This window comes from Martes martes (assembly GCF_963455335.1).
Source record: "Martes martes genome assembly, chromosome: 4".
NCBI lineage: Eukaryota > Metazoa > Chordata > Mammalia > Carnivora > Mustelidae > Martes > Martes martes.
The window spans coordinates 174,942,937-174,964,038 of NC_137891.1; the positions used below are offsets into that span (position 1 = coordinate 174,942,937).

At 55.6% G+C, this 21,102-nt stretch overlaps 1 protein-coding gene across 2 annotated transcripts in view; it reads right to left on the minus strand.

Moving 5' to 3' along the window:
* Positions 1-15,372, minus strand: part of EPHB2 (EPH receptor B2) — a 117,595-nt gene extending 102,223 nt beyond the window's left edge. For both annotated transcript variants that reach the window (XM_080801440.1, XM_080801439.1), the window contains exon 1: positions 14,693-15,372. In XM_080801440.1, the coding sequence (XP_080657566.1) occupies positions 14,693-15,347 (655 nt within the window). In that variant the 5' untranslated portion in view covers positions 15,348-15,372. The remainder of the gene's footprint in view (positions 1-14,692) is intronic.
* Between the last annotated feature and the right edge of the window lie 5,730 nt (positions 15,373-21,102).

A 21,102-nucleotide genomic window follows, 5' to 3' on the forward strand; every position in this document is an offset into this window, starting at 1 on the left:
CACACACCAGTCCCGCTGATCCAGCACACGCGTGAGTGTGCGCCCCCCTGCACACACACATGCTGGGGCAGGTCAGGGAGACAGAGGCACACACGAATGCAGGGGCGATAATGACTTGCCGTGGGCTCCAGGGTGACCTACTTGGACAAGAGCATGTATCGGTCCCACCCTCGAAATGTATGCACCTGCTCATACGCCCAGAAATGTTCCAGCCGCACACGTGGATGTTGGGTCAGTGGGTGTACTTGTACACATACAAACACACAAACACACTCCCAGCAGGCCCAGTTAATACTCCCACACACCAGATGGGGCCAGTGCACACGCACGCACGTGTGTGCACACACACACACACACACACGCATGTGTGTGCACACATACCAGGATGCCCTGTGCTGACCCAGCACATGTGTGCACGCACACCCTCCCAGGCCTCCAGGGAGCTCCCACAGACAGACAGTTCTGACAGCAGGGGGTGGGGGCAGGGCAGCCCAGGCCTGGGGTTGCCAGGGATACGGATGCGGGGCTCCCAAAGCCGCATGGCCGCCCAGGCAGCGCAAAAAGGCCAGCGACCACTCTTAGGTCTTTAAAGTGTTGCTAAACAGACGGCAACACCTTTAAGGGAAGAAACTTGAGTCTGGTTTCCTAGAAGACGCCAGGGGAACGTGAGTACATAGAGACAGAGGTGGGCAGAGCTCTAAGGGCCCCCAAGGCCCATCCAGCCCACTACCCACGCTCCACTGCATAATAGGGTTATAAGCCTTACTTGCTGTGTGGCCTGGAGCAAGTCACTTGCCCTCTGTGAACCTTACTTCCCTCCTCCGTAAAAGGGGCTGGTAACAGCACTGAGCACTTAGATAGCAAGTTCCAGGCACTGACCACACGCCACCTGCTGGGTGCTGTGCCCAGTGCCCTCCTTTCATTATCATCGCCTCCTCATGGCTTCGCTGGTAGTGGGTCCATACCCACTTTACAGATGAGGAGATCAGGCTTTGGGAAGTGAGTCACCTGTCCAGGGTCACAGGGGCAGTCAACACTGGAGCCAGCATTTGTACCTAGGCAGATGGCTCTTGCCTCTGTCTCTACACCCTCCCGGCAGGCAATGTGGGGTCATTATCCTCATGTCACAGACGGTCATGGCTGCCCTGCTGGCCTCACCGGGGGCACCGTAAGGACCCAGCATCACAGAAGCAGAGGCTGTTAGCGCAGCAGAGTCCTTCTTAGGTGGTGACACTGAGGCAGGAGGGCAGGGGTTTCCTCTGCCAGGAAGCCAGGGCAAGCGGGACAAATTTGGACCCAGGCACCCTGACTCTGTGAGCTGCTTCTGTGCTGCTCAGTAGAAGTACCCAGTCTGGTTAAAATGATGTCATTCCACAAGTACATATTAGACGCCTGCTGTTTGTCCAGACTTGCTTGTAACTGAGAGGAGATTACCAGCCAGCCCCTGTCCCCTGAGACATGAGCACGCAGCCTGTGCTCCAGGAGCTCTGCGAGGGTACTGACGGGTGCCCGCCTGAGAAACATTCCTTCCTGGAGCAGGAGCACCCCCTCCCCTCCTTGCCCCTCCCCTGAGCGCCCTTCACTCTTCTGAGCCTCTCCCGAACTCTGTGAAGCTGGGAACGCAGGTCCCATCGAACAAAGAGGAAACTATGGCTCTGACCCACTGAGTCAGGGAGCAAGATCTGGGCCTGAACCCACGACCTGGAGAGACTTGGGGTGCTGGATGCCTCCTCCCCGTCTCCTCCAGCTCTCTGTCTGCACAGACCCGGGCACACGGTGGGCGCCCCCAAGCTCCCAGAGAGAGACGGAATTACATTTTGTGATGTAAGAACACAGTAAGATGGGAAGATGCTCTCTGAGGCCCCCAGCTCCAAGAACGATTTGGGATTTTACAGGAAATGCAGAGTATCAAGAATAAGGACCCTCGATCCACGCCTAGAAATATCGATCTCAACAACAGACAGACCTGCTGGCCATCTGGTCCCTGCAGAGCCCACTGAAGGTGGTAGGAAGAAGCCGAGCCTCACCAAGGGCCTTTGCTAGTAACATCTTGAACATCGGGATTGGCAGGATCCAGCCTCTGAGACGGGGTGAGCAGGCTCTGCAATGAATCTTTCCTGAGTAGCTCCGAGGAGCTAGCACTACTCTAGAAAGTGGACACCGTGGCGCCTAAGACAGAAATGCCTGCCCTCAGGGAGCGCGCATCCAGCTGGGAGAGACAAGCGGTAGAGGAACAAGCAAGTGAACGCACAGTGTGTCTGACGGTGACAAGGACCACGGAGAGAAATAAAGCAGGGACGGGGGCAGGAGGTGCATAACCGTGTGTGTGTGTGTGTGTGTGTGTGTGTGTGTGTGTGTGTGTGTACACAGGAGCACTGTTTTCAGAGCTAGGGCGATGGGGGGCCTTGGTGAGAAGGTGACATTGGGGCAGAGACCTGAAGAAAGGGAGAGGGCTGGCTGAATGCAGAACCTTCCAGGCAGAAGAGACCACCAAAGAGACCCATATGTCTTGGGGGAGGGGGGCAAGGAGGGAGATCTCAGAGACACAGGGAAGGACAGATTTGAAGGGCCTTGTGGGCCATTTTTAGGACCTTGGCTTTTGCTCGGTGTACAATGAGAGGCCTCAGGGGTTCCGAGCAGAGGTATGGTGCCCCTAATTTTTAGATGGAGCTCCGGCTTCAGGGTGCAGAGGACACTGTAGGGGGCAGGAGGGAAGTAGGATGATGTCCTGGAGGTAGCTGGGTACGTGAGTCTGGCTTCAGAGATGGCGTCTAGGCTGGTGATAAGCCCAGAGAGGGCATCTGAAGCCAGGGGCCTGGACAGAATCACCCACAGATGGGAGAGAGAAGAGGAGCTCAAGGACTCAGCACTGGGTCCTTTGAGGTGACGATGAGTTGGAACTGGCTGGAAGCACCAAGAGAGGCAGCAGGGACCCAGAAGACACAGCGGTCACTTTGTCAAAGGCCGCGGGCAGGTCTGGGAAGCTGAGGCCTGGGACTTGACCCCTGATTTATGACGCGGATGTCATAGGTGATCCTGATTTTGAGCAGTTTTTTTTTTTTTTTTAAAGATTTTTATTTATCCATTTGACAGAGAGAGATCACAAGTAGACAGAGAGGCAGGCAGAGAGAGGGAGGGAAGCAGGCTCCCCGCTGAGCAGAGAGCCCGACGCGGGACTCGATCCCAGGACCCTGAGATCATGACCCGAGCCAAAGGCAGCGGCTTAACCCACTGAGCCACCCAGGCGCCCCTTGAGCAGTTTTTTTTTTTTTTTAAAAGATTTTATTTATTTATTTATTTTAAAAAGAGAGACAGTACAAGCGGGGGCAGTGGCAGAGCGAGAGCCAGAGAATCACAAGCAGACTTCGTGCTGAGCCCGATGTGGGGCTTGATCCCACGACCCACGAGATCATGACCTGAGTGGGGACCAAGTGTTGGATGTTTAACCGACTGAGCCACCCAGGCGCCCCAATTTTGAGCTGTTTTGATGCAAAGGTATGACATGAATGGGTTCAAGAGAGGCCCTGGAACAGGACTGAGCTGCAAGGATGGGGGCTGGGAGGGTCAGTGCCTGGGCACCAGGGTCCAACAGGCCCGGCAACCGGCCGTGGTCCCGGCTCTAACCCTTCCCAGCCGTGACCCTGGGGCAGCTCACTCCACCTCACTGAGCCTTAATTTCTTCATCTAAAGGGTGGGGGTAAGACCCCCATACTTCCCAGGTTCTTGAGCATCAAATGAAGTTAAGAATTGTGAGAAAATTTTACTAACAATGAAACAATGTACGTATATCCTGGGGGGAAGGGGACCGGTCCTGGAATTCATTTCTGGCTCATCATTCATTAGCTGTGCTCCTGGACTGTTTTTTTTTAACCTCTCTGAGTCTCCACTTCCTCCTCTCTAGAAACGAGAGTACTGACCGTAGCCAGCTTCTGGGGCCTGCAAGGATTCTGCGAAATATCCCACAGCAAGCCTAGGGCAGAAGGCCTGACAACTAGCAGGCATGCCGCCACTGCGTGTCCCTTCCTCCCTGGGCTTTTGTCTCTGGTATTCACAACTGCGGTCTGGCAGGAGGTACGGGGAGCTGGGGTAGGACCCTGACCGGAGGGTCCCTGGACAAGTCATTTCTTCTGACACCTTTGGGCCTCAGTTTTCATAACCATGAGGCTGGTGATCAGCTGCCACGGGCCCTTCCTGTGAGGGAGCAGAGAGGATGGGAGACAGAGCACGTGTGCTGCTCGGATGTCGAGCGATAACAGCGCGTGTTGGTGGGCCTGTCCGTTGGCTGGACAGACAAGCTACCAGGACGGGCTCTGTGGGAAAAGACTGGAAGGGCCTGGGGGAGACACAACCGGCCAGATGTACCAGACAGGGTAGGAGTCCCAAGGCCGGCCCACCTTCAAAGCGACCCCGGCTGGTCTCTTGGCCATGAGCTAGTTCATCTGGCAACGTTGTCAGGAACACTTTGGCCCATCTCACCAAACCCACCCCCACACCCCTCTGCGCACAAACCTTATGTTCTCTGAGCTGTGAGGGGACCCTTCCCCGGAGCGAACCACCTGTTCCCGGCTGGGATGGAGACTGAGGTCCCCTGTGGTGTTTCATGGGAGATCTGGGGTCTCATCCCTGCAGAGATGGAGGGAAAGGATGGGGGCCGTGTCTCTGAACATCTCGCAGACAACGAGGGGCTCCAGAGAGAGTCCCAGAGCACTGGGTTCTCGCCCTGGTTCCGCCCTAGAGTGCAGTGTGACCCTGGGAAAGTTGGGTCCTCTCCCGCCTTCGGTTTCGCTTGTCTCTACAATGGCGACGGGAACCTTCGCCTGGCTTCTCTCCTGCGTACAACATGCAGATCAAAGTATCTCATATAGGGTGAGGCCAAATGCTATATGAGAGCGGCCTCTAATCTCTTCTGGAACAGGGCAGGGTGTGAGTACATAAATACTGTACATATGTAAGACATTATAATTACAAACGGCATCCCCCTCCACCCCCCGCCCCGAGCTATGGAAAAAAACCCACTGGTTTGGTAGAGTGCGAAGAATTCTCCTGAGGACTTTGGGAGGCCTGGGTTCTGATCCCGGCTCTGTCCCTGACAAGGTGAATGAATGTGGGCAAGTCACCCCATCCCCCACCGCCTGTCCAAAGCCTTGTCAGGGATGGAATACATGTTGCTCCTGGAGGGGCTCTGTCAGTTCTGCTGATGAGGAATTAACAATAAAATGTCCCCCATCTCTGCCCAGAAAGCCGTCTGGGGTAGGGGAAGGCACGCAGGCAGGCAGGCCACTTCAAGCCTCTTACCTGCCTTGTGGCCCTGGCCAACTCCCGGAATTCCCCTCTCTGGGCCTGTTCCTCCTTCGAGGTCAAAGTTCATCCCTAAAAGTTCCGAGTTGGGGGGGGAACAGGGAGAAGCAGTGGGACGGGGCGGGGGGGGGGGGTGTGTGTGTTGAGGACAAAGGGCCCCGGGGAGGGGGGTGCCCCAGCAGGGCGGGGTTGAGGCCCGAGTGGGGCCTGTGGGGCCTGAGCCAGCTGCCGCAGAGCAATGAAAATCTCTTAACCACACAGAATTGTTAACGGCTCCCAAATCCTGTTGTACCACAGGCTTAGAAAGGCTTAAACTGTTAAATGCATAAACTTCCTCAATAAACGGGCCTCTCTCTCGCCAGATGTAAAGGCGGCGGCTGGAGGGAGGGGTGCTTCCCCAGCTGTTTATGGTCTTGCTGGAGTGCTGTGGAGAGAGCCTGGGACCAAACCGTCAACCGGGTGCCTTCAGGGTCCCCCCCGCCAGGCTGGGGGTGGAGAGAGGACAGTAAGGGAGGCTCCGGGGGTGGATGGCCTGGGTTCAAGTCCAGTCCCTTCCTAACTGGGTCCCCTCAGACAAGCTGCTCACTCTCCCTGGGCCTCAGTTTTCTCTTCTGTAAAATAGGAATGATGATCCCTGACCCCAAGGGGGTCTGAGAGTCAGTGAGACCCTGGGAGAGAACTGTCTGGTTCACGAAAGCTCCTAACAAACGTGAGTGCTGGGTGCCGGTCACAGAGCCCTCCTACCACTTGCAAGAGCGGGAGAAATCAGAAGTGGGGGGCACGAGAGTGCACACCTGCCTTTCACCTCCAAGGAGTGTGACCATTGGTCCCAGTCTGCTTCCCACTCTGATGGGGCATTCGATAAGGTTAGCGTGTAGTTAGAGAGAGAAGGTGAGCGCTTGGTAAAGGCTGTGTGAGGGTGGACAGGCTCTTCTGTCTGGCCAGAGGTTAGCCATGGGTGGGTGCATCTCCCTCCTGGAGGTCCTCTCCCCCGAGCAGGAGAAGACACCCTCAGGGGCTTCTTCTCTACCCCTGAGCTTTCGCCCTGGGACCACATTCCACTGTGCCCAGCATCTCCATAGAAAAGCAACTCGTTCTTCAAGGCCCAGGCACAAGCCTCCCTCTTCCGTCCTGAAGCCCTCCAGTTTGCCCCAGTAGGGTGGCCCTGCAGTCCTGAGCAAGAGTCCCTCCCACAGTTATTTGTCAAACCTTTCATATCCCCCATCTCCCCGCCCCCCCCCCAGTAATCTGGAAGGTGAGTAGGACAGAGCACATTCAGGACTCTCCCCATTCTGGTTAATCAGTTGTTTCAACAATTGGAGAAAACCAGGTTCCCACTCTGCCTCTGCTGCTTGCTGGCTGTGTGATCCTGGGCAGCAGGCTGAACGTCCCCAGACCTCAGTCTTATCATCTGTAAAATGGAGCTAATCGTATCAACAGAAGATTCCAAAAAAGACAATGGAGCGTGGCATGGGACACAGTGCTGGGCCCAGAGGAGGGACTGTTCAGTCCTGGCCGTTAGGACTCCTTGTAGCCTCTGCCTCACTCAGCCCTTTGACAGCATGGAACTATAAAGCCTGGTAGCCCCTCTACCCTCGTCCTTTAGCCAACGTTTCTCCTCTCCCCATCTCCCACCCCCACCCCCAGTTGGCTGCATCTTGTCTGAGGCTCAGCAAGAGACCACAGTTAAAAGTCAGTATCATTTCTGTTGATCTTTTTCTGGACTAATCCCTGCCCTTGTTTCCTTCCATTTTCCAGAATCCTGGGGAAATGGCTTCTCCTCCAGGCAGCCTCCCCCGTCTTACTGTGACTCCCTCCTAAGTGCTCCAAGGCTACAGTTACACATTGAGAGCCATCTCCCCGGCCCCAGACTTGAAGCTCTCGGAGGGCAATAAGGGTCTTTATTACCTCTACAGTCCCCACATCTGGCCCAGAGTCTGGTGCACAGAAGGTTCTTGGGGGGAGGAAGGGTGTTATGAGTATCAGGGGCCAAAATTGCTCAATATTTCCTGTCCAGACCCCTGAGGGAATATGAAGACCACGTCCTCCCATGCCCTGATATCCAGATCCTTCCACTTGGTTGACTTAAAGAGGAAACTGGGCTGAAGTAACCCTCCCTCCCTTTTTAAGAACACACACTCTGCCTGCCTCTGGGTCTTTGCACCTGCTCCCCCCTCACCTGGCTAACTTCTGCTCCTCACTCGGCTTCCACTTATAGGCTCCCCTTCCCGGAAGCCTTCCCCTGAGCTGGTGCTCCCCTGAGTGGGTTGGGGCCTTTGTTTCCACCTCTACTATCTGCAGATCTATCTGTTGACATCTCTAGACTGGGTGGTCTTCGAGGGCAGGGTCTATGACTGATCTTTCCAAAAACCTCAATGCCTGGCACAGCGCCTGGCATATTTCTGTGTTAGCCTCCTGGTCCTCCATGAAGACATCACTGACCCCTCTAGGAAGCACAAAAAAAAAAAAAAAAAATCAGAAGCTGGTGTTTAGTGAATCTCTGATGGCTGGCTGGCTGGCTGGACAGGCAGACCAGTGTAGGGACAGATGGATGGATAGCTGTCCACAAAGATGCTCAGAGAGCATACGCGAAGGGAAAGTGGGGGAAGGGGCACTTCCATTTTTAAGAGCCAAGAACTGAATGATCTGAGAGGGTTGGCCAGGTTCCCCACCCAATCCCTTCTCCAAAGGCTGGCCTGTGTGGTCTCAGGCCTGGCCTGAGCCTGGGGTCTGGAGGGGAGTCTGTTAGCACCCCCTCCCCCAGCTTGGCTTCTGCACCCTGCCCTTCAAGAGACGCAGCAGAACTTCTGTGTGGGGGTCTGGGCCTCTCTTCCCACCCACCCAGCATTCCAACCCTCACGCCCTTTCCCCAGCCAGCACAGGCCCTGCCAGCTGGCGGCCTCCCTCCTCCTCACCCCAACACTGACCGCACCCTACCCCACGGACTCACCAGATACAACCGAGCCTCTGGGTCCAGCCTCTATGGGAAAGGCTGGAGATGAGAGCATGGTAGGAAGGAGGCCACCCGAGCAGTCCCCAGGATCCAACCCTGAAGGCCCAGAGATATCTCTCTGGGCCTCTCCCTACCCTGGCTGAGGAAGCACAGGATTCTGGGAGAAAAGCAGAAAATAAAGCGACAGGCAGAATATCTCCTGCTGGGGAGTGTGGGGAAACGGGCACTCTGAACGTCTGCTGCTAGGAGAGTACAAGGACCATGCCTTTCTGGGGAGTAACTTGGCATTGTGCGTCAAAAGCTCTAAAAAACATACATACCTTTGACCCCATGATTACACATCTGGAAACATATCTACTGAAATACCAATAACAGTGGACAAAAATACAAGGACAATGACGTGCATCCCGGCATTTGTTAAGATAGTGGAAAATGGCCAGTAATCTACGTGTCGATCAACAGAGGTTTGGTAAATAAGTTATGACACATCTTTCCTATGGAATTCCAAGAGCCTTCCAAAATGATGCTGGAGATGTAACATGACATGCAAAAGTGCCCACAAAATTTTAATCAGTCAAAACCCCTTGTGTATTTTTAGCAGGAAGTTCACTTTTTCTTTAAACATAATCAATGTGTATGAACGCACCCAGAAGGATCTCCACCGGCCTGTTCACAGTGGTTTCTCCGGATGATTTTACTTTCCTCCTTTTGCTTCTCAATAATTTCTAAAGATTCTACAACGAACCTACACTGCTTTTGTGATAAGAAAAAGTTTGTTTTTCCTCAAAGTAAAAAGCTCATCAGAGACCAAAAAAAAAAAAACCAAAACCAAAACCAAAAAACAAAAAAAAACCAACAACAACAGAAAAAAACCCAAAAATTCACAGCAGAAGACAGTGTTGGTAGAAGTCCCTGTTCGTATTTTTGAAACACTTTTCTAGGTATTTTCTCATTTACTCTGTACAGCAGCCCTTTGTGTTTATCCTGTTTTGCAGATGGGAAAACAAAGGCTGGGAGAGGGTCAGTTGCTTGCCCAAGGTCACACAGCTAGGCCGAGCTGGGGTTTGAAACCAGGTCTCCACGGCCAAGGTCAAGGAGAGGCCACAGCTGAGGGGGGAGAGCAGGGCTGGGGGCTGCCAGGCAGGGCAGGGTGGAGGAGAGGGAGAGGCTGTGAGAAGCCCAGCAGCTGGGAACTGGGAGTCTAAGCTAGAGCCAGAGGATCAACATGTGCGTGCAACCGCCCCCCCCCCGCCCCGTACCCCTCCCCACTGGCTCGCAGCCCCTCTCCCTGTCCAAGCTAAATATTAAAAATCCCATTACACCCCGACAGCACGCAGCAATCACAATCACCATGGAGCTCCCTCCAGATCTGTTTTAGATGCGGGTCTGCTGTTGGGAGAGAGGAGGGCAGGGCCCCCAACAGGGGTTAGGATGGGAATCTGATGGACAGGGGCAGAGTAGGGGGCTGAGCTAGGGAGGGAGAGACCAAGAGAAATAGGGCAACTGAGACACATTTGGAGACACTGAGGCAGAGGCACCTTCCCCATCGAGCCCATGAACATCTGGAAAGAGTCAGGCAAACAGACTTGGGAGCTTGGGGGGAGCCGCTGCTGCAGAGAAGGAATTCCAGAGCCCAGATCCCTCTGCGTGCCCCCCGCCCCCAGCAGATCTGCTGGCTACAAACCTCTGTGGGGACCGTGATGGGGCTGGGGACTTTGGAGGAGAGGAGGCCAGAGTTCTTCTGAAGAAAGTCCCCAGAGTCCCTCACCTGGCAGCTGTATGGCCACTGCAGGTCCTGACCAGGTGCCCCATAAAAACTGAACAGACTCATGAGTAGGGAGGGGTCATACCCTGACACCCGCCCTGGGGGAGGCACTGGATTTCCACCAAACACACCCTGTACTATCATACTGTCGGGGCGTTATTCATGCAGTTGGTTCCTTGATCTACAATGACCTCCCTCCCTTCACCATCCAAATCCTACTCACTCTTCATGACCTAATTCAAATGCCACCTCCTCCTTGAAGCCTTCCTAGACCTCCAGTCAGAAAAGATGCCTTCCTTCTCACATTCTCAAAATGCTTTGACTGGCTGTAATTCATTTTTGGAAGAACCGTACTCGGCCATCCTCTGAGTGTACTGCTCACCCGGGAGCCAGTGAGCTGAACCCTGCATCTCAGGTGCCCTCCTCCAGCCTTCCCAGGGCAGACACGGTCAGCTCCAAAGACACCTCTTCCAAGCAGCCTTCCCTGGCCCCTCTGGCTAACACGAGTCTTCCTTTGATCTCTACTGCTACATCTCCCCACCCCCCACCTTTCATTCATCACAGCTTATAACTATTTTATTCATCTGCTCACTAACTTTTCCCCTCCATGTTCTTCTGTCCAGCGACTCAAGACTAAAAATTCTGGAAGGGCAGGGAAAGTATGCCTCTCATTCCAACCTGTGTTCCCCACCACTGGTATGTGTGTGGCTCATAAACAGTACTCAAGATATACAGATCTGCCTCGACGTACCATGGGGTTCTGTCCTGAAAAACCCACTGTAAGCTGAAAATATTTTGAATGGAAAACTCACTTAACCCCCCTAACCCCCCGAACATCAGGGCTTAGCCTGGTGTACCTAAAGCTTGCTAAGCTGAGCGATATCGTCTAACACAAAGCCTGTTATATCTCATGCCATTGACCGGACACAGTACTGAACTAGAAAAAAGACCGGTCACGTGGACACAGAAGGAACGCACGTGGATCGCCTGTTTATCTCCCCAACTCGTGTGGCGGGCTGCCCAGCGTAAGGAGAGAGTATCAGACCAGCCGTCACCAGCCCAGGAAAAGATCAGGACTCAAACTCCGAAGAAGGGTTTCTGCTGAATATGCATTGCCACGGCACCGTCGGAATGTGGAAAAACGAGAAGTCGGACGGCTGTAAGTCGAACCACTGTCAATCCGGAGGGACCCTATTGGCCGGAGGGCCAATGGCACACAGAGGGTCCTTCATACACGCTTGCTGAGTGGCTGACTGGCTTCTCCAGGCCCCTCGGTTCCCCACTCTGCCCTGCACACAGTTGGCCCTGGAGGAAGCCGGTCACATTGCCTCGGGGGAGCTTACAGTTTTGGGAAATGCTCAGGGCGCTGGGAGCTCCCCGCCCTTCCTCAGCCACCCTGCCCAGCCCTGGGATGGCCGTGCCACTCCCATGAGGACTCACCTGATTGCCATCTGTCAAACAGACTTTAACCAGCCTTATCATCTCCAATTTGTATTAACGAAGCAATGGATTTTTGCTTACCAAATTCTGTTTTGATATCAAATGGATCTTCCCAAACCCCACTCTCCCAGAGATTCTGCTGATGACCCCTCCCCCGCCCAGGGTGGATGCTTGGGGCGGTCAGGCCAGATGTCTGGGGAGGAGGGGGCCGGGGTCCACTTGCAAGGGGAAGCTCAGCCTTGGAGGACCTGCCTGTGCCAGGCGACCGCTCTGCTGGCCCCAGTGACCCTCCATCCTGGCACTCTCAGCCCGTGTAAGTGAATCGGGGCTGAACTGGGGGACTAGCTTTTGACAAAGAGAATATGGCAGAAGTGATGAGATGCCACTTTTGAGACGAGGTCATAAAAGGATGATGGTTTCTGTCGTGGGTGCTCTCTCGAACTCTCTCGGGTCAGTGACTCTGGGGGAAGCCACTGCCCACGTGACTCCCCGCGAGGGACTGAAGCCCGCACACAATCGTATGGGCGAATGTGGAAGCAGACCCTGCCCCAGCGTGGCCGCCGGAGGACACCGAAGCCCCAGGAGGGACTCTGCACCAGGGGCACCCGCCTGAGCCACACCTGGATCCCCGACCCTCAGACACCGTGAGATTACAAACGCTTGTTGTTTTCAGCTGTGACACTTTGGGGTGACTTGTTGGGCAACAATGGGTAACTAATGTACCTCTTCCTCTAGGCACCTTCCAGAATACCTCTTCCTTCCTTGCTCCCCGAGCCCTTAGCCAAGGCCGTGCCAGACACGGTACCAGTCCCCCCAGTGGGACTCGCTGCTTCACATCCCCAGATCCTTGCAGATCCCTCCTCTGGAAGGCCCAGACCACCTAGGCAACATATCCCTTCCCCAGAATTCAGCCCCAGTGCCACCTTCTCTGTGTCACCTCCCCACCTCCCTCCACCAATCACCCCAGCCCAGGTGGTTCCAGTCAGAGCCAGTCAAAGGCACTCCCTCCCTTGTTCACGTCTAGCCTGTCTCCCCAGCTAGACTGTGGCTCCTAGAAGGCAGAGGCACAGTTGCGTTCTTCTCTCTTCCCTGACCATCCACACAAGGTCTGACACAGAGCAGGCGTGGGTGAGGTTTGATGAGTGAATAAATAATGAGCAGCGAGGGACTGATTCTGCCCCCCTCCATGGCCCGCCACCTCCCAAGGCTGTGCCATTTTCACGCTCAAGTACAGAAAACCAGCTCTGCTATCTTCCCCCAGAAACCAGCCTTTCCACCCAACATCCCCGATTCTTTTCCAGGACCTCCCTACAAGCTGGAATTGCCTCCTTCCTCCTTTCCAGCCCACGTGCTCATGCCATCCTTCTCATTTATCCTCCTCACATCCCTGGATCCTAGAACCATGGATGCCCCATCTGGACACCCACCATCTCTCAAGAGCACGGGCCGCTGCTCCTCTCTCGGGCACCCCCGTTTTTCCTCCCAGGACCTCTAAAATGCTGCTTCAGGTCACAGAGGGAGGAGCCATGGTGATGGTGGACGCAGCAGCATTTTATGAAAGGGAGGGTCACTGCAGCCACCTCAGGCCACACAGTGACTGGCACTTTAGGAACCTCAGAATTGGGTCCAAACCTTAGCCTGGCATTTGGAGGACCCCCAGGATCTGATCCCAACAGGAAAGGCAAGAGGAGGTGGTACAAGTAGGCTTTAAATCACCACCCAGCTCATACCACGGAGACCCCGCCCCAGGCCAAGTTTCATAGACATTACATCTCATTTAGTTAACATGTATTAAGCTCCTACTGCATACCACAAGCCATTATAAGTGCTTTAAGGTCTTGAACTGTTGAGTCTTCACAAGTGCCCTAAGAAAGAGGGTTTCATGCATAGCCCACGACAGATAGCTAATCACAGGCAGGGCCGGGATTTGAACCCAGGTCTTTCTACCTTCACAGCCTTCTTACAACCATGCAGTCCCTCCTACAAACTTCTCAGGCTTGCCAACCACCTTCACGATTGTTTGCCCTAATCAGACAGCACCTGCACTGTTGCTTACTTGGGACCTCTCCTTAAATCACCCCAAGTGGCACGATGGCTGAGGGGTGGGCTTGGAACTGCACTACCTGGATAAGACCCCTGGCTCCCCCACTTAACTCTCTGAGCCTCGATTTCTTCCTGTAAAATGGCCCCCCCCCTCCCAGGCTTCTTGCGAGGAGTAGTAAGTTAGACACACAAGTTCTCAGTGCACAGTATGACTGGCGGTCAGGAGGCCTGGCTCACGGCAGATCTGCGTGTCCGCCCCCACCCCTTCCCTGCACCAGAAGGAAGTGTGTGACTCGCCTCGGCCCCTGAAGCGTACGGGGGAGCAGTGTGCATGCCACCACCAGCAGAGCTCAGGACCCAGCATGCCATCCACTTGACCTCCTTCTCTCTGTCCTCACAGTCACCACATTCCAAAGGCGGCTGCTTCATCCACTTGGCTCCCTGAGTGGGGACTCCCCAGCTGACCCCCGATGGACAGGCAGCCGTGAGTGAGAAATGAACTTTGCTTGGTCACTTCTGTCGAGCCTGGCCTGTACTGATGGACACAGCCGAAGCCCAATAAATGTTAACTTTCCCCTGTTCTTTACTAGGCCTTATTTCTTTCACAATGAAATGACATCACTTTTGTAAATGAAGACATATAGCACGGCTTGCTGTTGTTAATATTCACGTAATAGTTAAAATGAGAAATGTTTAGGGGCGCCTGGGTGGCTCAGTCAGTTAAGCGTCTGCCTTCAGCTCAGGTCATGATCTCGGGGTCCTGGGATCAAGTCCTGCACTGGGCTCCCTGCTCACCGGGGCGGGGTGGGGGGCAGAGTCTGCCTCTCCCTCTGCTGCTTCCCCTGCCTGTGCTCTCTCTCCCTCTCTCTCTGTGCCAAATAAATAAATAAGATCTTTAAAAACACAAAACAATAAAAAAATAAAATGAGAAACATTTATCCCCGCGCCTATGAAAATCACCTTGCACGCTCCCCATGGGACAGACACCTGCCACCATTCTAGAAGCACCCTTCAAATGCTTCCCTCTAAGACATGGAACATCGGCTGCGGATTGGGGAAGCCCGGCCAGAGAGGGCCTCCCAGTCAGCTCCAGGCCACTGCCCTGGCCAGCCTGAGCATCCCCCCGGCCCGTGTCTGCAGCCAGCTACAGCTCCACACCCCTGCAGGGGCACCCGCCCCGCTGCGGCCCTCACCTCTGCAGACCGTGCCGTTCTCTGCCGCCTCGAAGCCCGCTTTGCACATGCAGCGTCCGATGGGCACCAGCCACTCGCCGTCCCCGTTACAGTAGAGCTTGATAGGCACGTCCACCTCCTCGGCATTGGCGATGCAACTGCCCCGAGCGGCCACCAGCGAGGTGCTCTCGGCCCCCGACAGGGTCTCTTGGAAGACAGCCCCATTCTGGATGACGCGGGGACACTTGCGGTAGAAGACACGCACTGCGATGAGGGACATGCAGCCGCCGTAGTCCTGGAAGGCCAGGTAGAAGCCGCTGCGGGACACGGGCCCGAAGCTCCGCACCTCGGTGTTGATCTTCATGACCCGGCCACCCAGGTCCACCTGCGAGAAGCTCTCGTCGGCCGCGATGGTGTCCACCTTCACCCACGGATTCTCCATCCAGTTGGGGAAGGTCTTGGTGGCCGAGTCGAAGTCGGCCTCATAGTAATAGAGGTTGAAGGTCTCCTTGCAGGAGCCGGGCACGCTGGGGATGCTGCTGCAGTCACGCACTGAGAACTTCATCTCCACGTGGATGCGGTGGGCGCCGCGGCGCCGGATGAACTTGGTCCGTAGCCAGTTGTTCTGGCTTGATTCAAACACATTGCACACCTGGTACGTGCGGATCGTGTTCATGTTCTCATCGTAGCCGCTCACTTCTTCCCACTGTGGGTGAAATGCTAGTCAGGTGGTGGGGGAGGGGGCTCAGCCCTGCGGGGTGTCTGTCTACAGGGGAGACACAGACCCTGTCTTAGGGAATCCTTTCAGTCTGACAGGGGGAAATAGGACTCTCACCACTGGGGGCCTCCTAGTCTAATGGGGGAGGCACAGACTCTGTCTTAGGTATGTTCTAGTCTGATGAGGGAGACATGATTCATATCAGAGAGGTCCCGAGGGGAGGGAGAGACATGGCCTTGGCCCTGAGGAGTTCCCCAGTCTGTGAGGGAGACATGCCTATCTGATGGGAAGGGCACACACCTTGCTCTTGGTTTTCCCCTGATTAATATGGGAGATGTGACCCTCCCTCCCTCCCCCAGTGATAAAGGGGACATGGCCCCGGCTCGTGGGAAGCACCCACCTGGAAGGGAAAAAAGGGAGAGGCCCACCCTGAGGGAACTCCCTCTCCTGAGAGCAGACATAGCTTTGTGCTTGGGGAGTGCTGGTCTGATGGGGGAGTCAGAACATCTGCCTACTGGAAGCTCCTATTCTGACCAGGGAGACAGTCCTTGCCTCAGGGGATTCCCAGTCTGACAGAAGAAGAGCACTTACCCCCACGATGGGGAAGACAGGAAGTCTGTTGTGGGGCCTTATGTGGTTACGATACCACTAAAGTGGTTAGGGGACCTGGAGAGAGACTTTCCACCCTTCTTGCCTATGACAGGTGCCTTGGCACTCTCCCTGGGCCCCAGCCTGTCTCTCACAGATGCAGCTGAGAGTTTCCGAGCCCCACTGCTGCGGAGGGGGGCTGGGTAGGGCCATGGAAAGCTGGGAATGAAGGGCCCCGGCCCCATGGTGTCTCCTCACAGACCCACACAAGCCAAGCTCACTCACATGCTGAGCTTTTGTTCACAATTCTGTACCCTCCTCAAGTACCCTCTCGTCTTCTCTGTCCATCCTACTGGAGCCTCTTGGAGCAGCCTCTCTCTGGCTGCAGAGTTCGCATTTGCCGATTCTCCCGTGGGCCTTTGGGGACCACCCGCCTGGGCGAGGGCCGGGTACCCTTGGGCCTCTCAGCCTGGTCTCCCCAGTGGGGCTGAGAGCTTGCTGAGAGTAGCTCTCCACCCCCTCCTTCTCCTGTGTCCCCTTTGGCACTGGGCTGGCTTTCCCTAGGGCAGACCCAAAAGAGCTGAAACAGCAGATCACCTCCTCCCACCCATGCCGGCCTGGGGTGGGTGCCAGAGGGGGGCCTCAGTTCTTTGTCATGATTATCACCCATGGTGTATCATCATCTCCATTCTATAGGTGAGCGAGTAGAGACCAGGGAAGTGAGGCCGCTTGACCCAGGTGACATAGACCTAGACCCATTCCCATGCTTGTGCATGCTGCCTTGAAACACAACGACCCACAGGTAACCCAGGAGTCCTGGGTTTTGTCCCAGCTCTCCTAACTCAGTGCATGGCCTTGGGCAAGTCACTTCCCTTCGCTGAGCCTCTATTTGCCCGACTGCCAAATGGGACCGTGGGTGGTGGTGGTGAGGCCGGTAGTGGCAGAGCTGTGACCCTTGAGCGGGTGCTGTTTGTTCTGCTGCCTTCCTCAGATATCTGGACCAAGTCCGTGTGAGGTGTGCAGTGGCTGCGGGCCTGGGGAGGGCTGATGTTGTGAGGGGCCAGCGCCCGTGGGGAAGGCTGCGCTGGAGCCTGCTGGCCTAGCCTCCACATCCATGGCGCCTCTGAAGCTCCCTACATTGCCTTTTTTTTTTTTTTTTTGGTGGCACCATGTGACAAAGTCAGCCCCTTGTTACAACCACTGCGCTTCTTCAGAACTTAATTAGAGCACTTAATTAGAGCACTCTGCCTTTCTCCCCTCTCTCTAATTAACATGCGGAGGCCCTGCAGCCTAAACACCCCAAATAATTGCGTCCGGGGGCCCTGCAGCCCAGCCTGGCCTCATTCCTGCTGGGGTGGGGCTGCGGGCCCGGCCGCCTTCGCAGATGGAAAACTGGTGACAAGAAAGAGCCCCAGAAAGAGACCTGACCCTAGGGCCCTGCCTATTGAGAGCACAGGCCTGGGCTGGGGAGGTGGGGGGGGGTGCAGCTCCTTGGGGCAGTGGCTGAGTGGGAGGAGCTGGGATGGGGGGAAGGGAAGGGATGGGCGGGGGGGGGGGAGCCCAGGGAGATGAGGAGGGAATGCTATAAAAACTGATGACCGTGACGATGATGATATGATGGTGGTACGACTACAGCTACTCATTGTGGGCGGGGGCACCCTCTGCCAGGCACTGTGCTAGACACCATGCGGGCAAACCTCACAGCGGTCCGATGCAGAGGACATGACCACCATCATTTTATAGATGAGGAAACTGAAGCTCAGACGGGTTAAGGACCTGGCTCCAAATCACGTGGCTGCTGAGTGGCAGAATTGGGACAGAATTTCAGCCACGTCTGGCCCCATAGCCTACATGTAAGTTGGTGCTGGAAGAAAGAGGAATCTCAGATTGTGCCTCCTCTTCTCCTGAGGGACTCACAGCCTACCCGGGCTCAGATCTCTGGCCCCAGGGAAGTATGGGCTCACGGAAGTGTGATGATAAGAGCTCAGGGAAGGGGACCCTCGTGTTATGGGGACCCAGAAAGGGGGCCCAGAAAGGGGGTCAGAGCCTTGGATACAAACCGGACCCCCATCACTAACTAGGTGTAACACCCCTGGCAGGCAGCTACGAGTCTCTGGGCCTCAGTTTCCTTACCTGTAAAATGGAGGTGTTTCTTCCCCATATGATTGGAGAGGATGTGTATAAAGGTGCTTCTTTGATACAGTATGTGATACAGTGGGTGCTCAGAAAATGACAGTTCACTTTCCTCATCTGTAAAATGGGGGCAGCGCGGGTTCCTACTTCTCAGCCTCACCCTGAGGATGCCACGGGATAAAGGCTGCAAGCTGCCAGCATGTTGTCATGGTAACCGGCCCTCCACCAATAGTAGGGGACCAGGAGGCAATGAGAGGCCAGCCCTGGGCCCTGAAGGAGGGAAAGGGGCTGGAATTTAGGGGGCATCCAGGCCCTGCAGCAGAAGCCGAGGTCCTCTGAGGGACCGGGCAAGGAGTGGGGACCACCGACTCACCCCTGATGGTGGATGCACGATCCAGCCCAGCTCCGCCGTCGCTGTGGTGGAGTCCATCAACGTTTCTGTGAGGAAAAGCAAAGAGTCACTGCCGCCCACCGACCGAGTGCTGTCAATCACCCCAAGACCCCCATCCCTCAAGGGCCTCCTTTACAGAGCGCCACCTACTTCCATCGCACCAATCAAGCATCTCGCTGTACTGCGGCAGACTACCCTCCCTCTAGGTCTCCCACTCCATGATTCCACCCACTCCCACGTTCCAGCCAATCGTCTGATTCTACCCCTCCAGGCTCCACCCCTTAAAGCCCAGCTCCAGCCCTTCTGCGCGTGGTGGTGTCTCCTCACCGCCCATCATGTCCCACCAACCTGTCTACTGCCGCTTCCCTCCCTTGCTGGTGGAGAAGGGTCTTAACCTGGACTCTCCTGGGTAGGCTTCAGAGAGTCCACCAGGCAGCCCTGGAAAGTTTACATCGGACTTGGGGTGTCTGTCTGCTTTTCCGCCTGCATCTAATTCTCAAAAACTAGAATGTGGCCCTTGGAAAGGCCTCTCTTTGGTCCCAGACGAGCCCCATCAGCCCAAACTTCCTATCAGGGACACCTTCCCCCCTTCTCCAGGCACCTGGAGTCCTCCATAGTGTCCCCACACTGGGGCTCCCTCCCAGAGGGCTAAGTCAACTGCTCCTAGGATAGGGTCCTAGGAGGGGGGGGGGTGTTGAGGGTGAGCACTGTGGCAAGTTGCTCCAGTCTGTCACCTGCCCCCTGAGGGGTGGGCGTTGAGGAAATTCAAATGAGCTTCTGAACCAGCCAGGGCCCCCCCCTTGCCCCTCCCCCAACTCCAGCAGCTGGAAGGAAGGAGCCACATAGCCTATGGTGAAGAAGACCCCCAGGGCTGGAGAGAGCCCCATTCATCCCCAGACGTGGCCCAGGGCCCCTTCCCACTTCCCCTTTGCTGCCATAGGGAATTCAAAACACTTCTAGAGCTGAACTGCATTGAGCAGATTTAATTGGCCCCTTTCAAGCATTCATTCAACAAATAGACCCTGATACACTGGGGACCCTGAGAGAGAAAACAGTGAAGAGTGAGACCCTCCTACAGAGTTGTTCACAATCTAGTAGTGGTGATAAGGCGCAACTACAAATAGCCACGAGAGAGGAGGCAGAGAGACATAGAAGGTTGCAGCTGGACCTTCCACACCATCTAGCCCGGCGGGCGCAGGTGAAGTTTGCTTGCTGCTGTGCCCCCACTTCTGCGCCCCGGGCAGACCTCACCAATCAATCCCTGCACTCTGTGGCCACAGATGCTCCTGGTTGCTGAGCCAGGAAACTAACCCCCACCATGGGAGATGCTGTTCCTGGCCCAGCCCCACTGCTTCATTTTGGAGATTAGGCAGCTGAGGCACAGAGAGGGGAAGAGACTTCCTAAAGATCCCATAGGAGTTGGTGGCAGACTGGGAGGGGCAGATCTCCTGCCTCTGACCCTATAAACTTCTAGATACTTAGTTGGATGGCCTGGGCTGGATGAATTTGGGTGAGGACAGTAGGGGCAGGGTGCACTGTGCCCAGGCCACTGTGAAGGTCGAAATAGGAGCAACAAGGTCTTGAACTAGGGCAGGAGCAGCGTGGATGGGAGAACGCGTTCAGCCAGAAGTGACCCCAGTCAGACCCATGAGTTGACAACAGAGGAAACAGCAGTGTCCCCATGACCGCCTGCGGCTTATGTCTGTGGTCACTGTGTCCCTTTGCTGGGGGGGGGGCGCCGGTAGGGGGGAGGAGGGGTGCCAGGGACGGTGGAGTCCAGTGCCAAGGGCGTCTTTTTGATGGCAAATTGGAGGGAAGTTCTATTGTGCTGCTTTGGAGCTGAAAAAAGGGTTCCTTTTCACACTCCGAATGCTACAGATTTTTCTTCCTGGAGAGAACAAGGGCTGAACTTTTAACCTGTTTTCTCTCATCGGCCTCAGCCAGAGACGCGCCAAGCCGGGCTCTCTGCCTGGGCCTGAGGAACAGCTGCTGGGAGCCGTGTGGAACAAGGGAGAGGAGACTCTGCTTGGGACTAGAAAGGGCTCGGGTGGGGGAGGCAAGCCTGCCAAGCAGGTGGCCCCACCCCTTGGCTGGATTCTTGGGCTGACCCAGAGGCCAAGCACTAGAGGATTCCACGGCCCAGAGGAGGGGCTGTGAGCTGACAACTTCATTGTAGGGATGGAAGCTCAGGCCCAGAGAGGGCAAATGACTGGCCGAAAGTCATGGGCTAAAGGCTGGTGCGCAAGCTCCAGGCTCCCAGGGACCTCAGTCTCAGGGGCGCTCCAAGGCCCCTCTCCGTCTCCCACCCGACGTGTAACGAGCAAAGGGAGGATCTCAGGAGGCCGGAAGTCAAGAGCTAGTTGGGTTCAGACAGGAAGGGGTGAAGAGGGAATGTGAAATTTGCACATGCCCTGGGAGGGATGCAAGAGGTTCCCTTCTCCCCGTGCCAGTCCTGGCTTTGCCTGGAAGCCTGCCTCTGGGAAAGCCGTTAGCCCTCAGGGCTGGGGCAGGAGGACACCCATGGGTGCTCTCCCCCCAGCTTCCCCTCGGCCTTTTGCTTTTCAATGTTGACCCCTCCCTCCACCCACTGCATGCAAGGCA